This window comes from Labeo rohita, chromosome 10 (assembly GCF_022985175.1).
Source record: "Labeo rohita strain BAU-BD-2019 chromosome 10, IGBB_LRoh.1.0, whole genome shotgun sequence".
Classification (NCBI taxonomy): domain Eukaryota; kingdom Metazoa; phylum Chordata; class Actinopteri; order Cypriniformes; family Cyprinidae; genus Labeo; species Labeo rohita.
The window spans coordinates 22,685,352-22,709,433 of record NC_066878.1 but is presented as its reverse complement, the minus strand read 5'-3'; the positions used below and the strand labels follow the sequence as shown (position 1 = coordinate 22,709,433).

Genomic DNA, 24,082 nt, shown 5'->3' with positions numbered 1-24,082 from the left:
TAACACCACATGCTCGGTTCTGTACAGAGACACACAAAGACTGCAGTATAACCTTCATGCCAACTCAGAAATAACACAGTGATAGAGTCTTTATTGCCATCTGAATAGAGTCTGATGTTTTAAAATTAATCTTTAAACACTTCATTTATAAAAAACTTGAGAAATGTGGAAAATGTGGAAAAGTGCTCAAAAGAGTACATGGGTTGTTGTAAGTTTGAAGGTATCAGTAAGGAATGGCCAGAACGGCCGTGTTTTAATGGAGGATGTTGACAGCAGTAGGCTGGGGTGTGTCATCCTCTGCTAGAGAGCTTCTTCCTCCCACAGTCCGTGTGTTGTTGTGGATCAAGAATAATAATAATAATAATAATAATAATGCAGTGTGCTGTGTGCAGTGTTGAAGAGGCTACTGCCAAACAGTATTTTGGCTTTAAGCTTTGTATAATGTAATGTATTGTATCTGTAGTTGCAGTCAGGTTACCTTACTGAAACAGTGTTTGGAAGCCCATTTCTTTCGTAAAAAAGAAAATACATCATAATTATGACATAAAAACTCAAAGTTATAAGGTATGATATTTATGGGATTGAAAGTCAAAATTATGAAAAAGATAAAATTTTGCAATCCTAAATAATTTATGATAAGTCAAATTTTTGACAAATAAGTTGAAATTACATTATTACATAATTACAAAGTCATGTTTGTGCGATTAGTAAAAAGTAAAACTATGTCATAAAAGGTCAAAATTATGAGAAATTATTAAGGGTGAAAAGTCAAAATTATGAGAAAGACAAAATTATGCAATACTAAGTCATTTACGGTAAGTCAAAAAATTTGACAAAAAGTTGAAATTACAAGATATTAAGTCATGTTTATTGGATAAAGAGTAAGTGTCTGACATAAAAAGTCAAAATTATGAGATACTAAGTCATTTATGAGATGAAAAGTCAAAATTATGTCAGACAAATTATGCAATACTAAGTCATTTATGATAAGTCAACATTTTGACAATAAATTGAAATTACAATATCAAGTCATGTTTATGAGATTAGTAAAAAGTAAAATTATGTCATAAAAAGTCAAAATTATGAGAAGCTAAGTCATATTTAAGAGATGATAAGTCAAAATTATGACAATGAGAAAATTATGCAATACTAAGTCATTTATGATGTCAAACTTTTGACAAAAAGTTGAAATTATGAGATACTAAGTCATGTTTATGAGATAAAAAGTAAAAATTATGACAAAACAATTATGCAATACTAAGTAATTGTCAAATTTTTTGACAAAAAGTTGAAATTATGAGATATTATGTCATGTTAATGAGATGAAAAGTAAAAATTATGACAAAGACAAAATTTGTGACAAAAGTCAAAATGTTAAGTCATGTTTATGGGAAAACAAGTGAGAATTCTGACTTCAAAAAAGTCTAAATTATGAGATACTAAATCACATTTAAGAGATGAAAAGTCAAAATTATAACAGACAAATTTATGCAATACTAAGTAATTCATGTCAAAGTTTTGACAAAAAGTCAAAATTATGAGATATTAAGTAATGTTTATGAGATGAAATGTAAGATGACATAAAAAATCAAAATTATGAGATACTGGTCACATGGTCTGACGAGAAAGACTGGACATGGGGTTTGTTTCATACAGATTACTTTAACACATGATATTTGTTTTTGATAATACTCCATTTAAACGTAGACATATCAAGCTTTCTATAGATATATCTCTCATGTCTCTGTGTGGAGTATTCACTGAGTTGTAGTTCATTTTAGTGACGCATTTCTTAATGACGATCACAGAGAACAATGCGGCAGACTGCATACCTTGTTTGTGTACACAAATAAAAGTGGATTCCTTACAGACTCGATTGATGTATTGCTTTTATCTGTACGATCAAAAATGACGGACTAATTTAAGTTCTTTTTGGCGTTATCAGAAAAACGGCCACAAACCGCGCGGCGCGTCTTTCGACCCCAGAGGGTTAAGAGATGATAAGTCAAAATTAAGACAAAAACAAAATTCTGCAATACTAAGTCATTTATGATGTCAAAATTTTGACATAAAGTTCAAATTACATGATACGAATGTCATGTTTATGAGATAAAAAGTAAAAATTATGTAATATTTAAGAGATTAAAAGTAAAAATGATAACAAAAATAAAAATTTGGTGATTTGAGATTATAAGTGAAAATCGACAGTTAAAATAAGATGCTGAGTCATATTTATATGGTGAAAAGTTAAAGCTGAAAGAAATTTTAATTAGTATATACTAAGTCATAACTATGATATAAAAAGTCAAAATTGTTGATATATATAGGATAATACAGGACACCAAAATAAAATTACGAGCTAAGCAAATTAAGGCACAAAGAGTTATGTCATAATTACACATTTTATGTCTACATATTTTAGGTCTACTAAAATTAAACCACTAAAACTTAAAAACAAGGATATTTATATAGGTGAATTAAAGAGTGCTGTACAATGCTTTCACAATGTGACAAAAAACAGCAATGTAGTGTTTTGTCACACTGCAAAAAGCTACTTACCAGATTTAAAAAATCCTGAACTACTGTCACACGACTAATCAATGAGAGGCTCTTAATTACTTTTCAACACTGGCTATGCTTGAAGTCCATTAAAATACACAGAACTGAGTGTCAGTTGGCAAAGCTGGCAACATGCAGGTCATTTCAGGTGTGCATGTGTCTGCCAAACAGCTGTCAGATAAATGGCAGCTCTCCTCAGATATAACAGTCGTCTTTGCGTGAGGCTAATGTACTATGAAATACCAACAATCATTCCAACCCCAAACATGCTAACAATTCAAAACCCACTCGTACTAGCAATTACTTTATTGTTACCTATTTATAGCTGGAAGATAAAAAAAATAACCTCCAAAGACATTTGTAAACAGTCATACTCAAGGCAGTCTACACAAAGCAACAACATGAACTGCGATTAACCTCACAGTTGCACCTTAAGAGCCTGCAGAACCTTAAAGGCACAGGATTTTCCATGAATGGAAGTGGGAATGACAAAAGCAAGGCCTGATTAAATAACTGGCAGTTTACACAATGGGGAAAAATGCTTTGTGGCTTATGAAAGAAAGCCATAAAAATGGGGCCAACTTGATCAATACTGTATGTTCAGGGCACAGTGAAATATTACATGACTGTCATTCATTAAATATTAACTCATTAACTCATTTGTACATTAACATATACAAATAATGAGCGCTTAAAAATTGATGTACAGTATTTTAAACAAGCAGTTAATGCTTAAATATTGTTGAAAAATCTGGTCTCAAGTGCAACTTACTGACTCATTGATCCAGTTTCAGTAGTTAATAGATCACTAGTAGAGAAAGATATCAGTTAGTAATGACATAAATTTTGGCCTGTTTCTCCTGTTTCTTTATTACGGTTTCAAAAGATTTAAAGCTTCAATCCCAAATGCTTAAAAAAGCACATCAAGCACAGTCTTCAGCACTTCTGCTTTTGTGTTTCATGCAAGCATTTTTATTTTTGAAGAGAGACACACTTCCAAAGTAGGAAGCACAAAGCCAGATGAGAGATTGGGGAAGCAACTGAAGTTTGCGAACGCTTTATGCATAGATAAATACTGCCTACTGTCTTCACTTCTGAAAGGATTAAAGTCGTATTTGCGGGAGAGCATGCAAATACAACAAAAACCTCTTGAAGAAGGGACGAAATTAATTCAGCTTTTAGAGGAGCTGGTTTGAACCTCGTAAACTGAAACAACGACATATTTAGAGACAAGGAGGTGAGGAAGACAATAAACCCAGGACATTGTGCTTAACACCCTGTCACCGCCCTGCCTAAAATATGACCTCTAATCTACGGGAAGACATTTGGAAGAGGGTCATCTGGATATCGTCAGCCAGGCCCAAGGGTAAAATGGGAAACATCAACACCCTAAACGAAAACAGGGGTGGTCTCGTTAGAGAAACGCAATCAAAATATTGTTTTGTGAAACTCACTGTAGAACAGCTTCAATTAGCTTTATTACTTACAACTACTAGAGCTGGTTGGAACACAGCTTACTGTCCTGAAATTAACCTGGCTTAAGGGCCAATAAAAATGGCACCAACCCCAGTTAGTGAAAGCTGAATTACAGTGGCTTAAAGGCTTACGCCCATTACTCAGTAGATGTCAGTACACTGACACTTATACACCTCACAGGCTTGTCGAGACATCATGGAATAAAGGTCAAGGGAGCATAATTTACTTAAAACCAACCTATTAGTGACTGTCCAATAACACTAATTGTTTTCTAAAATCTTCTCAACTATACCAACCTTTGTTAAGCAAGTCAAATCAATGATAATCATGCAAGTATAAAATCTCCAACGAAACAACTGAAATCTCAAAAACTGTATTGTAAGCTTCTGTTTCAAAACAGGCAAAAATAATTTTCAGGGTGGCTTAGTTATCGTACATTTAAGTGAAAAAATAACGACAGTCAAAAAAGACTAGTCAATGCCTTTATGCATGCTATACACACACATACTGATAGATAGATAGATAGATAGATTTTGATTTTATTTAGATTTATTTTGTAATTTATATAGTGCTTTATACAATGCAGACAGTTTTAAAACACCTTCAGAGTAATAAACAGGACAATAACAGTGTTAATGTTGCAAAATGTATTAAAGGAGAAGTCCACTTCCAGAACAACAATTTACAAATAATTTACTCACCCCCTTGTCATCCAAGATGTTCATGTCTTTCTGTCTTCAGTCGTAAAGAAATTATGTTTTTTGAGGAAAACATTTCAGGATTTTTCTCCATATACTGGACTTCATTGGTGCCCTGATTTTGAACTTCCAAAATGTAGTTTAAATGCAGCTTCAAAGGCTCTAAATGATCCCAGCCGAGGAAGAAGGGTCTTACCTAGCGAAACAATCGGTCATTGTTTTCGAAAAATAAAAATTTGTATACTTTTTAAGCACAAAAGCTTGTGTAGAACAGGCTCTGGGATGCGAGTCCACGGGTCGTTCTTGAATGATTCATTCATTTTGAACAAATCTTTAATGTGACTCAGGAAGAACGAGTCGTCTCGGGGAGTGATTCGTTCAGTCGCGCATGTGCAACATCCTATTAAGTTCTGTACTGGAATTAGTTCACCTGTTTCGAGTCTTCGGGTTTTTCGAGTCATTTGTTCATCTTATGGGGCTGTCACGTGATGCTGATTTTGCTAAAATGAACGAAATAACTCGAAAAAAGATTTGTTCATTTTGCTGAACGAGACTCAATGGTCAGAGTCTGTAAAATGATCTGAACTTCCCATCACTACTACGAATCACGTCTAAGTTCATTGTCTGTGTACTCTGGCTCAAAAAAGGTAGAGTATGGCGAAAAACTCCATGTTATTTTCTCCTACAACGTCAAAATCATCCGACATCGTAGTACCTTTTTGTTTGTAAACAGCGTTTGACTTACTTGCACTTTCTTAGTCTTTGCGTGTTCGCTTTGGAAACACTGGGTCTGTAGTTCCACCTACGTTCCGTGTGGCCTTTTCGACGTGATTCAATAGTACGTGAATGTGCATCCCAGAGCCCGTACTACACAAGCTTTTGTGCTTAAAAAGTATAAAAATGTTTATTTTGCAAAAAAACCCTTCTTCCTCATCTGGGATCGTTTAGAGCCTTTGAAGCCGCATTTAAACTACAATTTGGAAGTTCAACATCGGGCAACAGTGAAGTCCATTATATGAAGAAAAATACTGAAATGTTTTCCTCAAAAACCATAATTTCTATACGACTGAAGACAGAAAGACATGAACATCTTGGATGATAAGGGGGTGAGTAAATTAATTTTGAATTGTTGTTCTGGAAGTGGACTTCTTTAATCATCATGACGTACTACAAATTTATACTGGTATTTAGGGAAAGGCATTAAGATAGTTTAGATCCTAGCTGTCTAACTATTACCATTTTGTGCATTTAAATAGGGAATTATCTAAGTTAATGCCAGAAAAGTATGGAGTGCCACAAGGATCTGTTTTAGGCCCTCTTCTGTTCTCTATTTAACAGGACGTGTTAAGGATTAAAAAGATTGAATGACCAGTAATTTTCTTCTATTAAATTCATATAAGACAGAGATATTACTTATCGGACCAAAAACCTGTACACAGATGACGAATACAGTTTGCATTTAGGAGGATGATTGTTTTCTCTTCCTCTACAGTCAAAGACCTGGTTGTTATATTTTACAGCAACTTGACTTTTGATAACCATATTTTCTGTAAAGCTGCTCTGAAATAATATGTGTCATTAAAAGTGCTATACAAATAAATTACGGAATAAATTCAATTTCAGCTGTAAAGCAGCTCCACAGACAATAATAGTATCATTATTCAGCTCAATTAAATTCAGAGTAACACTTTATTTCGATAGTCCACTTCTACTACTCATCCAGTTCTACCAACTATAAGTAAATTTGCAACTGCATGTCAACTAGCAGTCATTACAGTATCAGCAGACTGTCTGCTTAATATCTGCTGACTCTTTTTTTATTTTTATGGTCCACTTTAGACATTCTACTGACTATAAGTAACTTTGAAACTACATGCCAACCTATTCTACTAACCCTAACCCTAACCTAATCGTCTACTAATACTCTAATTACAGTTATTTGACGTGTAGTTGCAAAATTACTTATTGTTAGTAGAATGTCTAAAGCAGACTATTGAAATAAAGTGTAATTCAAATATTAAGTAATTCTTGTAATACAGCATACAGTTCAACAAGACTAGTCTTGCGTGAACTTCTAGCATGGCTTTTCCAGTGTGGCTCTCAAACTCTTGGTTAACCTGCTTTCCAAGCCCAGTGGGAGAAGAGAAATAGAGCACATCTTCCACTCTAAATTTGGCAACCAGGTTGCAGGCAGCGCTGCACTGTGGTAAACCTTGCTTTGTGTTACGGATAACTTTTCCAGAAAAAGAAGCAGCTAGGCTGCATTTTCAACTTAATTATATGTCTACATGTTATTGTGATCTCAACTAAAATAGACAAGAGTGATACAAAATGAACATTATGTCATATTTTTTTCACCAAGATGTGTTGAATGCATTGAATCATGTCATGGAGTCCCTTTAGAGATGACAAAGAGATACTAGACAGCAATGCCAAAGACATATAATTATTATTTTTGCCTTTACATATTACTTATTTATATATAAGTAAGTTCACAGCTGAACTCATTTGCAATCGTTTCAACAACCACAGCATCAGACAATCCTCCGCTTATCCTTGCTCCTCAAAAAAACTTCAAAGACAACCAAATTGTGGAGGAACAGCTCCAAGTCCATGTTAAGCTCTAAAATAATAATGCCTTACCTTTGGGCTCTTTTCCAAAGTGAGGCAGAGGACCTGCCAAGGTGCTGTGTATTTCAACATACCCTCAACGGTTTCTTGATTCACTAGACTACACAATATAACAGCAATCACTGCTCCAGCATTCCTTCATTAGATGTTTACTCCTCCTTAATTATGGCCCGAGACCTCCTCAGAGTTCATTTGGTAAAAAAACATAAATCAAAACGGAAGCAACGGCACAGGGAGTAACATTCCTCTCTGCTGCCGACTTCAGCAGCACATTCAAGCAAAGTCATCCCGGAGGGCTTTTCATCTGAAAATGAGCTTAGCATCAGAACCAATTATATGAGTCTCCTGCCTGATCGGTGAGAGCAGTCATTTTCTTTTATCCTTTTGCACTTGAAGCTGTTGTATAAGTGCACTCGATAACTCTCAAAATGAAGGACATTGTAACGACAGAGAATAAATCGTAAATTATGCAAGTCAAAGTGCACTTCATTCAGGAACTTTTGAACAGAACTGCAGAAACCCCCAGAGTCATTCATGTCATTCTTGATGCAGTTGATGCCTACAGCACTGACTGACTTAAAAAAGCAAAACTAGGTTAAACTAAGTCAATATGTAATCAGTTTTACTTTTTTTATGCAATATGACAGGGTTTACTGTACAAAATTCATCAGTGCTCATCATTCCAAATAATATAATAATGATATGCAATGCTCACTTTTAACAATGCAATCAATAGCGTGCAACAGTCAGATTCCAGATGTTAAAACCCAATTTATTTACCCTATTCACCATTTACATCAGTGTGGAAGCCTATGGGTGAGACTTCCTGTATAGGGAAATAACACAAAGAATAAGTGCAGTAAATGGTAAAATTGTGTTTATGTAACCTTGGACCACAAAACATAAGGGTCATTTTTTTTTTTAAACTGAGATTTATACATCACCTGAAAGCTGACTTGATGTATGGTATAGGACTATATTTGTTAGTATAGGACAATATTTGGCCGAGATACAACTATTTGAAAATCTGGAATCTGAGGGTGCAAAACCAAATATTGAGAAAATTGCCTTTAAAGTTGTCCAAATGAAGTTCTTAGCAATGCATATTACTAATCAAAAATTAAGTTTTGATATATTTACGGTATAAAATTGAGAAAATATCTTTATGGAAGATGATCTTTACTTAATATCCTAATGTTTTTTGTCATAAAAGAAAAATCAATCATTTTGACCCATACAATGTATTGTTGGCTATAGCTACAAATACACCCGTGCTTCTTATGACTGGTTTTGTGATCTAGGGTCACATTACCATACTATAAACCAGTGTGTTCATAATTAAGACAATACATTAAAATAATATGGTAAAACACGCTAATTTGCAATATCAAGCAGCAAAACAAGCTGTTTTGTACGGATGAGACCGAAAGCCAGACCAATAAAACGTACAAATGGCTGTGCCCGCTCCTAAGGGCGAAAGTAATAAGGTGGATAGGTAAAGTAATTTTGAATGATAATTTATAAACCTTTAAAGACAGACATACTAGTTAATCAATGGTATATGCTTTTGTTGAAGCCATCAGCCCACATGCTTACTTATTTTTAAAATAATGATGTTTAACATTGAAATTCTAGGTGAAAAAATACATTTCCCATGATTCTACAGAGAAATCTCCACCAATCAGAGAATCAAGACAAACTTTTTAGAGCCCGAACACTTCCATGAAATGAATGACATAATCAGTGCATCCTGCATGCTCTCAAACTACTTAAATATTTGTATATATACTCATATTTTGCAATTTAAAAAATTGTAGATTGTAGTTCTTTCTCATTACAGATGTGTTGTATCTTAGTCTTTTTTGTCCAGTTTTCAAATATGTTTTTGCATCAAAACAAAGTTTGTAATGTTGTGATTCTCCTTGCTGGTTGGTTTCATTCATGGCTTTAACACTTACTTTTTAAAAAAATCCCTGTGAGAAAATGAATAGCAAAAATACTTCTGAAACCAAGGCGGCTGAAAAAGTGGGCAGGCACTAACACAGTCTCCTCCCAATTGGATAAAATCAAGCTCCGCCCTAGATATACTGTCATTTGGAAGTCAAATGGGTTTTATTTTCAACAGTCTCTTCAATGACGTCTAATCCTAACTGATTAAGAATCTTAACCACCTTTTCAAGTCTCCACAAAATAATATGCCACAAAAATCTAAGAATTTCTCTATTGCTAGTCCTTTGCAGTTTAAAATATTACACCCTGAAGTTGATAAACAGCCAATATTGGGTTCCTGCCAACATGTTGGTTATTCTGGACTATGTAAGCACTATTGTAACCATGATCAGAAGGTGTTTTATTAACAAATGAGCTCATTAATGGTTTCAATATAATGATCCACCATAAAAGATCAGGACAGTTCTTTCCTCTGGGAGCAGAGATCGTTCTGTATGTTTGTAGTGCACCAGCCGGCTTGTCCTTGCCAAATGCGACCCAGATTCACGCAGCAAAGCTGACACACTTTCTGTCCTTTTCCAAGAATCTAACTGCAAAAAGTCCTTTTAGTTTCATCTAATTTGGGCATCTCTCCCCAAGCTATCAGGCTATCAATAGGAATGATTTCCCCTCAACATTTAACGTTTTAAATTCAGTAAACAGTTCCCTGCCATGCACACTTTGGATAAAAAATAAATACTTTGCAGTGCAGCTGCATGAATGTTTTAATTTTCCAGTTATACCTCCAGCATTACTGAAACCAGCTGTCGTTTTACTCCGTTAAACGGATGACAAACTTCAACGGGAGGAAGCAGCTGATTTGTTTGTGCTTTCAGCACAATGTGAGAGGTCAAGCCAGACAGGAAATACCCAAAACCATTCCAAGGACAAACCCTGAACAACTCAATCAAGAGCCAAAGGGAAAAGCACCATATTTGTGCCATTACATTTTAAATGGCCAAACGATTTGGCTTAGAGAGAGCTGTGAAGCAATGAAAGCTCTTTGGCTTCTTTCAGAGAAGAGGATCTGGATAATGTTGTTCTCTACCCAGGTTTGCCAGGTCATTTCCTGGTTTCCTTTAATTAATATTTCTCATATGCTCACGTTGCTGAGCAAGCACATTGTCACAACATGATCTTATAGCACACAATCATACACTTACTATAATAGAATAAAAATGTTAATGCACTAATCGGATGGAATTAGTTTCCCAAATGACATTGCAATGCTTTTCCTGTAATAAAAATATTAAGACTGACTTACATGTGCAGCATATAAAGTACGTACAATAATAGCCTGTAGAAAAGCATTTGTAGATCTTTAGTCAGTCCGGTAGATGTACAAGCGAAAAGTGAATCTTATCAGCTCCCTGTGCTTATGTTAAGGCTGTATATTCTGCTTTTAAGTGGTAATATTTTAAGTGTACATCTCATATCTCCATGCCACTGAAACTAAACTGAAACTTACACTTAATCCATTTTTGCTGTGTTAACACAGACTGTGCATTCCAAGACTATCAGGAATTATGTTTAGTCTAATCTTGCTGATTTATCTGTATGAGAAGCTGTTCAACATTCACAAAGACAATGTACTAAAACTAGTGAACTGCCTGCTCTATGTAGGCACCAGTTTACCCTCTACACTCCCTGTGCCTTCTAGCTGGCTCAATTTTTTTTTTTTTTTTTTTTTTTTGATCTTTTAAATCTTTTGGACATATTTTATGGCAGTTTTCATTCAAAGATAATGCAAACTCAGAATGCATTGTGACAAACTCAGGCTCAAAATCCAACCAAGATGGCAGAAAAAATAGATAAAAGCTGATTAGAAATATAATTAACTAAAATCTCAAAGATGCTGGCAAAAAAGATCTAATTAAAAACTGAACTGAATTTGGTAGCACTTCAGTTTAGGGATCATTTCATACTATTAACTACACTGTAAAAAATAAAAAACACAATTTGTTGAGTCAGCTTAAAATAATTTGTTACCCTGCTGCTTTAATATTTTAAGTTCAGTTAACTAATAAGTTCATTCAACTTGAAATGTTAAGTTGTACTAAGCAACAACTTAGATATTTGTGTTTGCTAAACTTAACAGATGAGTAAGTGACCCAGCTGCCTTAAAATTTTAAGTTGATTCAACTCAAATATCTAAGTTGTCACTTAGTATAATTTGACATTTCAAGTTGAATGAACTGTTTTTGACTTAACTGAACTTAAAATTTTAAGGCAGCCAGGTTACAAATTAATTTAATTTGATTCAGCAAATTGTTTTTTTTACAGTGTAGTTGCTTATTAGCATATCTATTACTAGTATATTGGCTGTTTATTAATACTTTTAAAGCCCCTGTGGTTTTAGAGAAATATTTGTATAATTTAAAGGTCACATGACATGCAGCTAAACAAGTACCTTTAATAAGTGTGTTGTTTTGATTGTTTTTATTTGGGAATATTCATTTAAATTTTACAATTTACAAAACCAAATTATTATTTGATCATTTATTATTTATTATTTTATTTAATTATAGTTTTATTTAATTAGTCTTATCTACTAAAACATCAATTTCCTAAAACAGTAGAGTTGATAAAACAAATGTACATAAAAAATCTTAAACTAACAAAACAAATCAAGTATATAAAAAAGAGCATCTCAAAAGGCCATTCTAACTGGCTATAGATGTGCATTAAAAGTCTTCCTTTAAATGAGTATTTAAAAACAAAAACAATCCACCTACCAAAAAGGCTGAAAATATCATCCAAAATGAAACCATGCCGGCAGTATTTCTTGTGGATCTGTTGATTTAACTGGGAAACACACTAAGATGGACTCTACGCTGGCAACAGTCATGGCAACATGGGTCTCGCTCGCTCGCTCTCTTTATAAACAGGCAGCTCAACAAAAGGCTGAATGCTGGGGAGACATGAAAAGAAACACTCTGTGCATGAGATTTGGAAAATGCAACCCGACTCGGAATCGCAGCATTTGCATCCGCTTATTGACATCACACGCACTGCAATGCAATCAAACTTAATACCGCCAGTTAATGTGTAAAGCCTATATAAAAACAAAGTTTCAACAGCGAAATCCAATTTTAGATGCAATACAAACAGAAGCCACACATATTTTCCACTGTGCACACAGGATTAGAATCTACTTCACTGAGAAGACTGAACAAGCTAAAGACTACATGAGGAGGAAGGTTTCTTGTTAGTGCCTATTCAAGGCTTTTTTATGTGCTGTGGTCAGCATGGCACACTCCTAGCAAAACAACCCCCTTAGAGTCAACATAAATTGCTGTTTGCTACCTGTTTTACTTTCAAAATCCAATGTATAACCAAGTAAAGCAGAACTTAATTGGATAATGAAAAGTGGGCGTTAACTTCCAGAATGGAGCGTTGTTTCCGAGGCAAGATATTACACTGTGATGCAAAATAAAGGCAAAAAATACAAGCTTTGAATCTTTTTAGAGTCCAAACAAACAGATTCACCGAAATGAACAGACATTTCAATGCTACTCCATTTGTTAGCATTCAGGATGCGTGCCATGCTTGGACACTGAGACCAGAAGGCTTAATTTTGATGCTAACTAATGGAGATTAGCTTCCTTTCCCACAGTGCACCGCACCTCTCCCCTTTTACTAGTTATACGGCACACGTTTGTTGCTATGGTTTTGATCTGAGCCGTAATAACAGCTGACGATGAGTTTCGCTCTGATCTGGACGGCAGGTGTGAATGAAAGCGCCCCGATGAGAGACGCGGTGAATGTCCACCATGATTTCAATCAGAAAATACGCTCAGGTTCTTTCACTCACCTGTTTGCACAGGTGTATTCATGCAAACACATGCAATCAACAATCTACACACTGCTGTGACATTCACTCTTTTACAAAACCTAGTGAGCTTTACTGAGAGCTGCATATTCCAACTTTGAAACAACTTGAAACTTGAAACAACTCAATTCTACATGCAGTTCCATCTGGAATATAGGATAAGCCAGCAAATAAATTACTGATTTGGAGTATCTTAAATAATTAATTTGGAAGAACCAAATTGTGCATCATTAGAGATTCTAAAACAGCATTGCATGAATCCTCCACAGATAACTGGAATCCGTAATGCATTATAAACAGTAACCAAGAAAAAAAAAATCAAACAAACTGAACAATGTTAGCGGACAAAGTAGAAGAAAAGTTTGCCAATATGTTACTTTAACATCATTAATATGCTTACAGCTTACTTAAACCTTTATATAAAATGCATTTAAAAGGTATTCATAATATGTGTTGTATTGCTTTTTTCACATCATTTCATATATAATTGTACTCAAAGTTAACATGCATTATAATATTTGAAGGTTTGTTCATGCATTTAATGCATTACACTTTCTAAAGGTGTAACAATGAATAGATACGTGTTATATTAAGTATTATAACTGTGGTTACAATTATTTAGGAGATCATGCAATGCACTAATAATTAATTAAAAATACTTATTAAAAAAATACTTAAAAATACTTAAAAATACTATATATATATATATATATATATATATATATATATATATATATATATATATAAAATATAAAGGTTTTTGGGGAAAACATTTCAGGATTTTTTTCCATATAGTGAATTTCAATGGGAGCCAGTGGGTTGAAGGTCTCAAAGAAAGTCAAACGCCCTTTACAAAATATGTTAAAACAATGATGTTGGACAATTTTAAAGTGGGAGGAGAAAATGAGATGGAGTTTTTCAACATACCCTACACTCTAAAAAATGCTGGGTTATTATTTTAACCCAAATGCTGAGTTTAGCCCATTAGGTCATTTTATTGGGTTATATTTAATATTTTTACCCAGGTACTGGGTTCAACTTGGGTCATTTTGTTGGTTTATTTTTTGCTGGGTGTTTTTTCTGTAACTAAGTTGCTGGGTCATTTTTAACGCTGGGTTATTTTTTTCTACTCAGTCGCTGGGTTAAGCCTGTCTCTGATGAAACAACCCAGCAGTCAAAGTGTGGGCTTTTTGAGTCCTCAGGAGAAAGCTCTTCGCAGCGCCGCCGATTTGCATTTCTACATCGAAATAAAGGTTTGTATACATTTTATTTCATTTATAAAGTCTTTGTGCTATAAATTGTATTATTTTATGCAACATAAGGATGAGATGTCAGTCAGCTGCATCAGCAGTGGTTGTTTCGCAGGATGGAAATGCCTTTGCCTTGCATAAAATAAATTTTATTCGTTATTGTTCTGAGTTTCATCTTAAAACATGTTCTCTAATGTCTGTACTGTTTGTTTATGGCCAGGTTTTGGAGTCAGTCACAGCATCTTTTAGCTGTGAAGTGCGAGGCTGCGACACACCGGTGTAAAAATTATCGCTATTTCAGTAAACAGCTGTTAAAAAAAAAAACGTTTGAATACACTAAAATTAAATTTCTACTTTTAAATGTTACATTTTTATGTCTAAACAAGCTTAAATGTATGCAATATTCTAAGTATGCTGTACTCACCCAAATAAATTCAATTTGTCTTGTATTTTGTCCATGTGTTCTTGCTAAATAATAAATGTTCATCTTTTGATTATTGCTGTTGCCTCTGGTAATTCTCTGTGTGTGTTTTTATAAGTTCCAGCCCATTTTAAACCAGCAATATAATAATTTTTAAACAATAGCTAACTTAAATAAATTAACCCAGCATGTAAAAACATTCTGTCAAATATTTACCCAGCGCTGGGTTGTCAAATAACCCAGCATTTTTGAGAGTGTACATTTTTGAACCGAAGTACACACACAAACCGTGTGTGACATTTCCAACATGATTACGTGATGCGTAGACACAGAGCTAGTCCAAGACAAGTATTTGTGGTTGAAACGAATATAAATTTTATTTTAATTTTTAGAAAATGACTGATCGTTTCACTAGATAAGTCTGCACTGAAACTTGGACCTTCAACCTGTTGTTCCCCATTGAAGTCCACTACATGGAGAAAAATCCTAGAATGGTTTCCTAAAAACCTTAATTTCTATGCGACTGAAGACAGAATGACATGAACATCTTGGATGACATGGGGGTGAGTAAATGTTTATTCTGGAAGTGAATTTATCCTTTAAGTAAAGTGTTACCTAGCGGGCACCACTTTGTTTGATAGTTTGCTATTTAATGCAATAACATTTAAACATTTTCAACTGTAACTGAGGAGTCTAAACACTTTGGATCCTCTGTAAACATTCACACTCATAAGCAAACTGTATATCCTTCTAGGAAATATTGACTTTAAATATGAACTACCGTCATCAACAAAATATCCTAAATGAATGTGACCCTTACCTGCAAAGCCATTAAATTCCCAGAGAAAAACAACCTTAGTCATGACCTGGTTAAAGCAGTCGCACATATGGATTGATCCCGTTTGCGTGACCGTCACCCTCGCCTATTGACTTCTGAACATAACTCCTAACCGCGACCCGGCTTTCATCGGCATCAGCGGCCAACGACAGCATGGCAAACCCAATTAGCTGCTGTCTGCCCCAGGGTGCCTTCAACACACCGAACTCTGTTCACCAGCGGTGTCTCATGTAGATGCACAGACTGCATCAAAGTCAGAGCTGTGTGAAATAAATAGTGTCACTGGTTCTTGTGTGAGCGTAACGTGCGACAGACAGATAATCACCCAACCCACAATCCTATTTCCAGCTCCTGATTACCCTGCTGTATTTAGACGGTGTGAATAAGCCCTGGGCCTTCATTACTTCCACTGCCAGTGCATTCTCCCCCTGTCTTTATTTCGAATTGATTTTAATGGTCAGATACTGCTGATATTTTGTCTTTTGAATTATCGTTTTATTTTTATGTGCAGCAAACCAGCTGATTTTATTAGAAGAATAATGAAATATTGAGCCAATATTCAACTAAAAATGAAAATTCTGTCATCATTTACTCATCCTCACTTTATTCCAAACTCTGTATGACTTTTATTCTTCCATGGAACTCAAAAGGTGAATTATTAAAGAATTTTTGCTAACATTTACTGTTTCTCAGATAAAATCAAGTCATTCCAGTAGAAATCCGCGAGTTTAGGAGTTTGAGTTTCCCACATAGCCATTTTGGTCCACTTTACATTAGGTGGGCTTAACTACTGTGTACTTACATTTAGATTAATCATTTGATACAATGCACTTTTTGTGTACATGCATGTTTGTACATTGTACTTTACTACTATTAAAAAATGCCTACATGTAATTACATCTGTAATTAAGTTCTCTAATTACATTTATAATTTGACTGTTGACCCATCCCTTACACCTTAACCCACCCTTAAACCTATGTATTGCAATACAACATGAACACAATAAATACATTGTAATTATTTTTTGATGCAAGTAAATGGTAGTTAAGGCCACATAATATAAAGTGGGACCAACATTTCACTCATTTTCAAGCTGATAAATTCACATAAATTCACTGCCCTGAGCAAAAGAAAGCTGTTTAGTTTGAATTTTCTAGCTGTTCTTTTACATAAAATGAATGTGAAAGCATCTGTCAAAATGAAAACAAGCACCATAAAAGCCTTAAACAATGTATCTATATTGTGTGTGCACGATATATTCCATATTTTCTCAAAAAAATAAAAATACATAAATAAATAAATAAATAAAATAAAAATAAAATAAAATAATAATAATAAAAAAAATAAATAAAACAGATTAACTACTAAAAACTTTTCTCCTGTCAGCACCAATAGCCTCACGGTTAGTGCTCTGACATAAGTGCAATTGCGCTCACAGTGACCTGAGTTCGAATCCTGGCTCATGGTCCTTTGCCAATCCCACTCCCCTCTCTCTTCACCCAATGCTTTCCTGTCTGCTCTACACTGTCCTGTCCAAATAAAGGCATAAAAAGCCCATAAATAAATCTTTTGCTACTTGAAGGACATTTGATCATGAGACACATGAGTACCAACAAAATCTGCCATCATTGACTTCAAATGTAACATACTGTGACTAATATAAAATAACTATTTGATTTAGGAGCTGCAGTGGAGGGCAAGAATTAATAATTTTGAATACATATTAAATTGCTCATTATATGATTTCAGAAAACCCAAATGAAAAGTTAGAGAAAATAACATTTTCTATATATATATGCTTTTTGTTTGTTTGTTTTGTTTTGAACTACTTTGTATGATATTTTTTATGACTTGGTATTACAGACTAGATGGGAGGGAACGTTTCAACACAAAGGAAGCTATTTCCAGGTACTGTGCATCACTGTTCAAAGCACTCCGGTCACACCTACAACAATCTAGTATTGTAATTTGTCATCTTCTTGGAATCCGGTCACAGGGTAGAGTTTGATACACAACGCTAACACAAATTCCATGAATCAATCAACAGCCTACAAGAATGTTCTGGGTGCAGAACAAGTTAACCTTTATTAAAATGATGAATGCCTGGATATGTGTTTATGGATTTTTCTGTATGTACAGTACATAAAGTTATTATTTTTACCAGCTTTATGGCCATGACACGAGTTTAAAGATTGGATATAACTTTACACAGACAAGGTTAGCAATCATTTTTATCAAACACATCGAGAACTTGTATTGACTTGAGTATCACATTCCCTAAAGACTGATTATTTTCTGCCATTTCTGATTTCTATAATTGGCTGAAGACCTTGCCAGTGATTAGTAATGTTTGACATTTTGTATTGTGTGTATTCTCAGCAGAATAAAGTCTTTAGCGAAGATGTAAATCTCCAAATATAATGTGTGAATCTTACACAATGCCACATGCCCAGTTCACATTTCAGCCAAAAATATGACTGATTTTGTAATTCCTATGATTCACATAACTGTAATACAATTACTGTGCAAACTACAGATTTAAGGAAGCACAACAAATGCTACCACAATGTGTGCATAGTGAAATGACTGATGAGTTATTTGCCCCTTATTATTATAATGAGAAATATTTTGTGTATTACAATAGTCTATTAATTGATTTAAATTTGAAGTGTTCAAGTGTTAATGCTCCAAAATTTGCTATTTTTTTTAAACAAAACAATTTTATATTTCTTTCTAAGCACAGAAAACACATATTTTATGAATTTGTGTGACACATCAAATTATTTAAAATGTTAAAGCATGTTAACCCTTACCAGAAAGTAGTATATTTTAAGTTTATTTTATTAAGTATACTTAAGTAAAGTTCAAGTATTTTTTTTAAGTATACCTTATGTAGTAAGTATAATATTAGTGTACTAGTAGTATACTCATAAGTGTACTATTTCAATACTCCTTGGGTCTAAATTGGCCCACTTTCTAGTATATAAAAGTATACTTTTAAGAACAGGGTATCTACTTGTAAACAAAAACATTTTATTCTACCTTCATGCATTCTTTTTTAAACAAGAAATAAACAACATTTTGAACAAAACTGAACTATGAATTGGATTCACAGTGATAATCAAAACGTAGATGGGGTCGATCAACACCCTAACGCTTTACAGTCATTATTACCTCTATTTTATTCCATAATGTTACACAGTTTTGATGCTGTTTTATGTCTGATGATCGTGTTAGATTACGTTGTTTCGGTTTGTTCTTCACTTGTGTTTTTTGGAAATTCTGTATAGAAGATCTGTAATAGTGCTCGTATAACAGTGAAAACACAGATTCACAGAAACACAGAAGTATATCTCAAATATATTTAGACTTTTCCTAAGTATGTCAAGTATACTGAAATGTCATTTTAAGTATATTTCTGAGAAGTGCATAAAGCCCATTTCTCCTAAAAAGTAGACTAAAAGTATACTTTCCCATTTTTAGTTTAAAAGAAGTATACTAATAGCAAACTTGAATAAACTTCTTTTTAGTAAGGGAATATAAAATAATTGACTGGACGACTGATTAAAAGTATGTCCTTTGATAAGAAACAAGTGGAATTGTTTTGGGAAAACAATCACTGAGAATAAGATCACAATTCTTATCATTGACAAAATGTTTACTTTGATAATAAAAGGGTGGATGCTTTTCTAGGACAGATATTGTGTTGCCTAACTGCCAAAGACAATGAGCAACAAGAAAAAAAGACAGAACTGAAAGGATCCCAAAACACGGACACCTTTTTCCTGGAAACTGAGAAAGGGAAAGACACATAAAGCAGCAGGCACAGCTGACCGTCAACTGGCACGCGTCCACCTCTAGGACTCTGGGTGAAAGCTACATACACAATGTAATTCAGGTCCATAGACTTCAATGGACAACAGGGACAACAAAGTGGAATATACCCCATGGGTTCAACTGTCCTGGTTTCTAACCACGGAGTAAATGATACCCCTCGGCTCACATCTATCTGACAATGCTTCCATTACACAGCAGGGAAATCGCCAAGTCGCTAACATGCTTTCTACTTCCCATTAAGATATAATGTCAGAACACAACACCACTTCACCTGTTGATGATTATGTGCAGATAGCTGTATTCCTGTATCATTTACAAGCAACAGGATATGGATGAATAATTCGTAGTAAACACTGTTGTGAATAGTGGTTGTGTAATCTGCGGCCAAACCGTGAGGGAGGTACTCTGAAGTGTTTGGGTAATGACATCTCTGAGTCTTGTTTTGAAAACTAGGACACATAATCTTTATATGTTCACAAAAGCAGTATGTTTTCTTGGAATCATAGTTTGAAGAGAGCCGTGGACTGATGTGCTAATACTATTTCACAATTTCAAAGAACTAGTTTTTCTTGGGTTCTTTGCTCTTGGACTCGAATCCTGCCACCCACAGCTTTCAGATTTTTATAATGTTTCGATGGAATTTCACAAACATTAGCTCTGTTTCCAGTAATGGCTTTCCTTTAACATCTGGATCCACATTTCAGGACGTGGGTTTTTACAGGTCGTATTTGTCTAACCTTATCTCGAAGAAAAGGTTAAAGGAGTGTAAGGGAGCAAGTCTTTCCTCATTCAGTAATTAGCAAGTGTGCTGACCTGGTGTGATAGTTGAAAGTGAAGGTCACTTTCAGTCAATACGATACCAGCTTGAGAGGAAATTAGCTGTTGTTAAGTGTCAGTAGGTGACTGGTAGAAATAACATCCCTTACTACACACTATTTCTATTATTTTGACTATTTTACAATGTTTTTGATAATTTTCTCCCTAGTTCATTAACCTGTCTGATGTAAGACACGGCTGAAATCGCTGAAATCTTACTATCCAGCTACTGTTTCCAGGTGTTTAAATGCAACAACCCAATCCCACAATGCATCATAAATTCAATGCACACAGATGAAGTAGTCTTTGGTTCTTTTAATTGTGATGACTTTGGCTCACATCACAAATGGCTCACATTTAATTCTCAGCAAATCTCAGCAAATTAGAATATGCTGACATGCCAATCAGCTAATCAATTTAAAACACCTGCAAAGGCTTCCTGAGCCTTCAAAACAGTCTCTCAGTTTGGTTCACTAGGCTACACAACCATGGGGAAGACTGCTGATCTGACAGTTGTCCAGAAGACAATCATTGACACCCTTCACAAGGAGGGTAAGACAAACATTCATTGCCAAAGAAGCTGGCTGTTCAGTGCTGTATCCAAGCATGTCAACAGAAAGTTGAGTGGAAGGAAAAAGTGTGGAAGAAAAAGATGCACAACCAACTGAGAGAACCGCAGCCTTGAGAGGCTTGTCAGGCAAAATTGATTCAAGAATTTGGGTGAACTTCACAAGGAATGGACTGAGGCTGGGGTCAAGGCATCAAGAGCCACCACACACAGACGTGTCAAGGAATTCGGCTACAGTTGTCGTATTCCTCTTGTTAAGCCACTGCTGAACCACAGACAACGTCAGAGGCGTCTTACCTGGGCTAAGGAGAAGAAGAAATGGACTGTTGCCCAGTGGTCCAAAGTCCTCTTTTCAGGTGAGAGCAAGTTTTGTATTTCATTTGGAAACCAAGGTCCTAGAGTCTGGAGAAAGGGTGGAGAAACTCATAGCCCAAGTTGCTTTAAGTCCAGTGTTAAGTTTCCACAGTCTGTGATGATTTGGGGTGCAATGTCACCTGCTGGTGTTGGTCCACTGTGTTTTTTGAAAACCAAAGTCACTGCACCCATTTACCAAGAAATTTTAGAGCACTTCATGCTTCCTGACCAGCTTTTTAAAGATGCTGATTTCATTTTCCAGCAGGATTTGGCACCTGCCCACACTGCCAAAAGCACCAAAAGTTGGTTAAATGACCATGGTGTTGGTGTGCTTGACTGTCCAGCAAACTCACCAGACCTGAACCCCACAGAGAATCTATGGGGTATTGTGAAGAGGAAAATGACAAACAAGAGACCAAAAGAAGCAGATGAGCTGAAGGCCACTGTCAAAGAAACCTGGGCTTCCAAACCACCTCAGCAGTGCCACAGACTGATCACCTCCATGCCACTCTGAATTGAGGCAGTAATTAAAGCAAAAGGAGCCCCTACCAAGTATTGAGTACATATACAGTAAATAAACATACTTTCCAGAAGGCCAACAATTCACTAAAAATGTTGTTTTTTTTTTTTTTTTTTTGGTCTTATTTTAATTTATTGAGATTGAGAATTGGTGGGTTTTTGTTAAATGTGAGCCAAAATCATCACAATTAAAAGATCAAAGACTTAAACTACTTCAGTCTGTGTGCATTGAATTTATTTAATACACAAGTTTCACAATTTGAGTTGAATTACTGAAATAAATGAACATTTCCACGGCATTCTAATTTATTGAGATGCACCTGTATGTATTTTACCAAGCTGTAACTTCCTACAAGTTTGTAAGATGTGAAACACACTATTTGTAATTTAAAATGGAAGCATAAAACTCTATCCAAAACCTTAGGCTGTGAGGAGGTCATATGAAACTATTTTAATAAGATCGCACAAATTCATACAGATTTGTCTTCAATTTGCCAAAAACTTAGAGAGATATTCAAGACTTTGTTTGATACACATAGCAGCAAGATTTACATTGTAATTTTTTTTTATTTTAAAGTTGTAAATAAAGATTATTGGAGTATGTTTTACAAGAAAATACCGTACTACTTCAACAATTCACATTTAATTCAATGAATGAAATTTACTAGAAATTACTCAGTGAAAATTGTTTTAACGGTGACACCCTAGTGAAAAATAAATATAATAAAATGTATTTAAAATACATTTATGTCATGCTAAGTATACTACAAATACATTTACATATTACACTGTAAAAAGTGAAAAGTTGAAAATGAGAAAACCTGTTGCCTTAAAATTGTTAAGTAAATAATAATTTAAAAAATCAGTTAAGTGAACTGGCAAGGGGTTTACTCAATTTTTTTTTAAAGTTAAGTCAACTTATCACGTTTTAGAGTGTATGTACTTAATAAAAATACCTTTCAATTGTACTTTAGTATACTAAACTGGTATTTTGTACTGGTATATCTGTGAAATTGGAACAACAAATTCTGTACTTCATGCACTTTAATTGTGCAAAAGTAGTGCTGAATTCCAACTAAAGATATACTGAAGTATTTTTGATTGTGCTAAAATGGAACTACTGGATGTATACTTTAGGTACACTTTAAATATTTTGCATTTAAAGACCGATATTATTTAAAGATCACAAAGTGCTCATCAATAGTGACATTAAAACATATTTTAGGCGTAATATTAAGAAAAGTGCATTGTGGACAAGTATTACTCCAAACAACTTTTAATTACAACTTTTTCTCAAGTCTCAAGTGATATGTCAGTACAGACTTGAACTATACTTAGTATAAAATGAATGCATTTTAAATCTATTACTTTTTTACTAGTGCATATCATGAAAGTCTGACTTTTTCCGTGTTTAAGTGTTATAATTAGGTCCCTGGTGCGTCTACCAACTCAGAAAATGTGAAAAAGGACAACCCAGTAACTTTGTTTTGGTAAGCCTTTTTCTGCAAGCTTCTGAAAAAACATTTCACTCGCTTGGTGATGTGGTAAGGGGATCTTATTATTATATTACCGCTCCTTAATCTGCACGTTTTCACCCATGGTGCTTTCATTTAGTTTTCTCAAGCGACAGCATTGTACCAGTTTTAACGCCATGACAAAAGTTTGAGCGAATCATCAAACTGTTCTGTCTTTGTCTGCACAGACGAGCAGTCTGAGTCCCAGCCTCAGAGGAGACAAGAGAACAGTGGATTTATTGATTTATTTACTGTATATTACACTGCTGCCACACATATCTAATATAAACATGCCATTTCTTTCCCAACTGTTACCTTCACAAACATAACTGACTGTTTTTGTAACTCATGTGTGTTTTAAACACAAACCTGTGTGTATTTGCAGTTTAAGCGCAATACGACATGAAAGAGAAATACAGAGTTCTGGCATAAAACTCTGGATGGCATAGTCCAATAGGTCTAACTCAGTCTGTCCTAATGACATCATTATTACATCATTATCCTGTATCGGTAGCCAATGAGCTTACTGCTCAACATTCAACAGCTGCTTTCTTGGGGTGTGCTTCAGATTTGTGCACTCAGAAAATCCTATATCAGAGGTTTAAGCGAATACGGTTTAAAATTTCAGCACAATATACATGATGATAATCAAAACTAAACAGATGTTTTTTGGCAGAATATCCAAATTACAAGCTGTAAAGTCGCAGCCCAATGCTAGAAAAGGGGCAGGGAGCAGTAGCTCATTTGCATTTAAAGAGACATGCGTGAAAACAGCATGT

At 34.7% G+C, this 24,082-nt stretch overlaps 1 protein-coding gene across 6 annotated transcripts in view; it reads right to left on the bottom strand.

Annotated features, from left to right (window-relative positions):
- Nucleotides 1-24,082, bottom strand: part of LOC127171492 (A-kinase anchor protein 2) — a 112,259-nt gene that overhangs the window by 20,195 nt on the left and 67,982 nt on the right. Inside the window, exon 1 of one of the 6 annotated variants that reach the window (XM_051120177.1) lies at nt 15,677-15,703. The exons of 4 other annotated variants lie outside the window; for them this stretch is intronic. In XM_051120177.1, the coding sequence (XP_050976134.1) occupies nt 15,677-15,688 (12 nt within the window). In that variant the 5' untranslated portion in view covers nt 15,689-15,703. Of the gene's footprint in view, nt 1-12,088; nt 12,210-15,676; nt 15,704-24,082 lie in introns of those variants that run through there. One more of the 6 variants, XM_051120176.1, reaches the window with a different exon arrangement.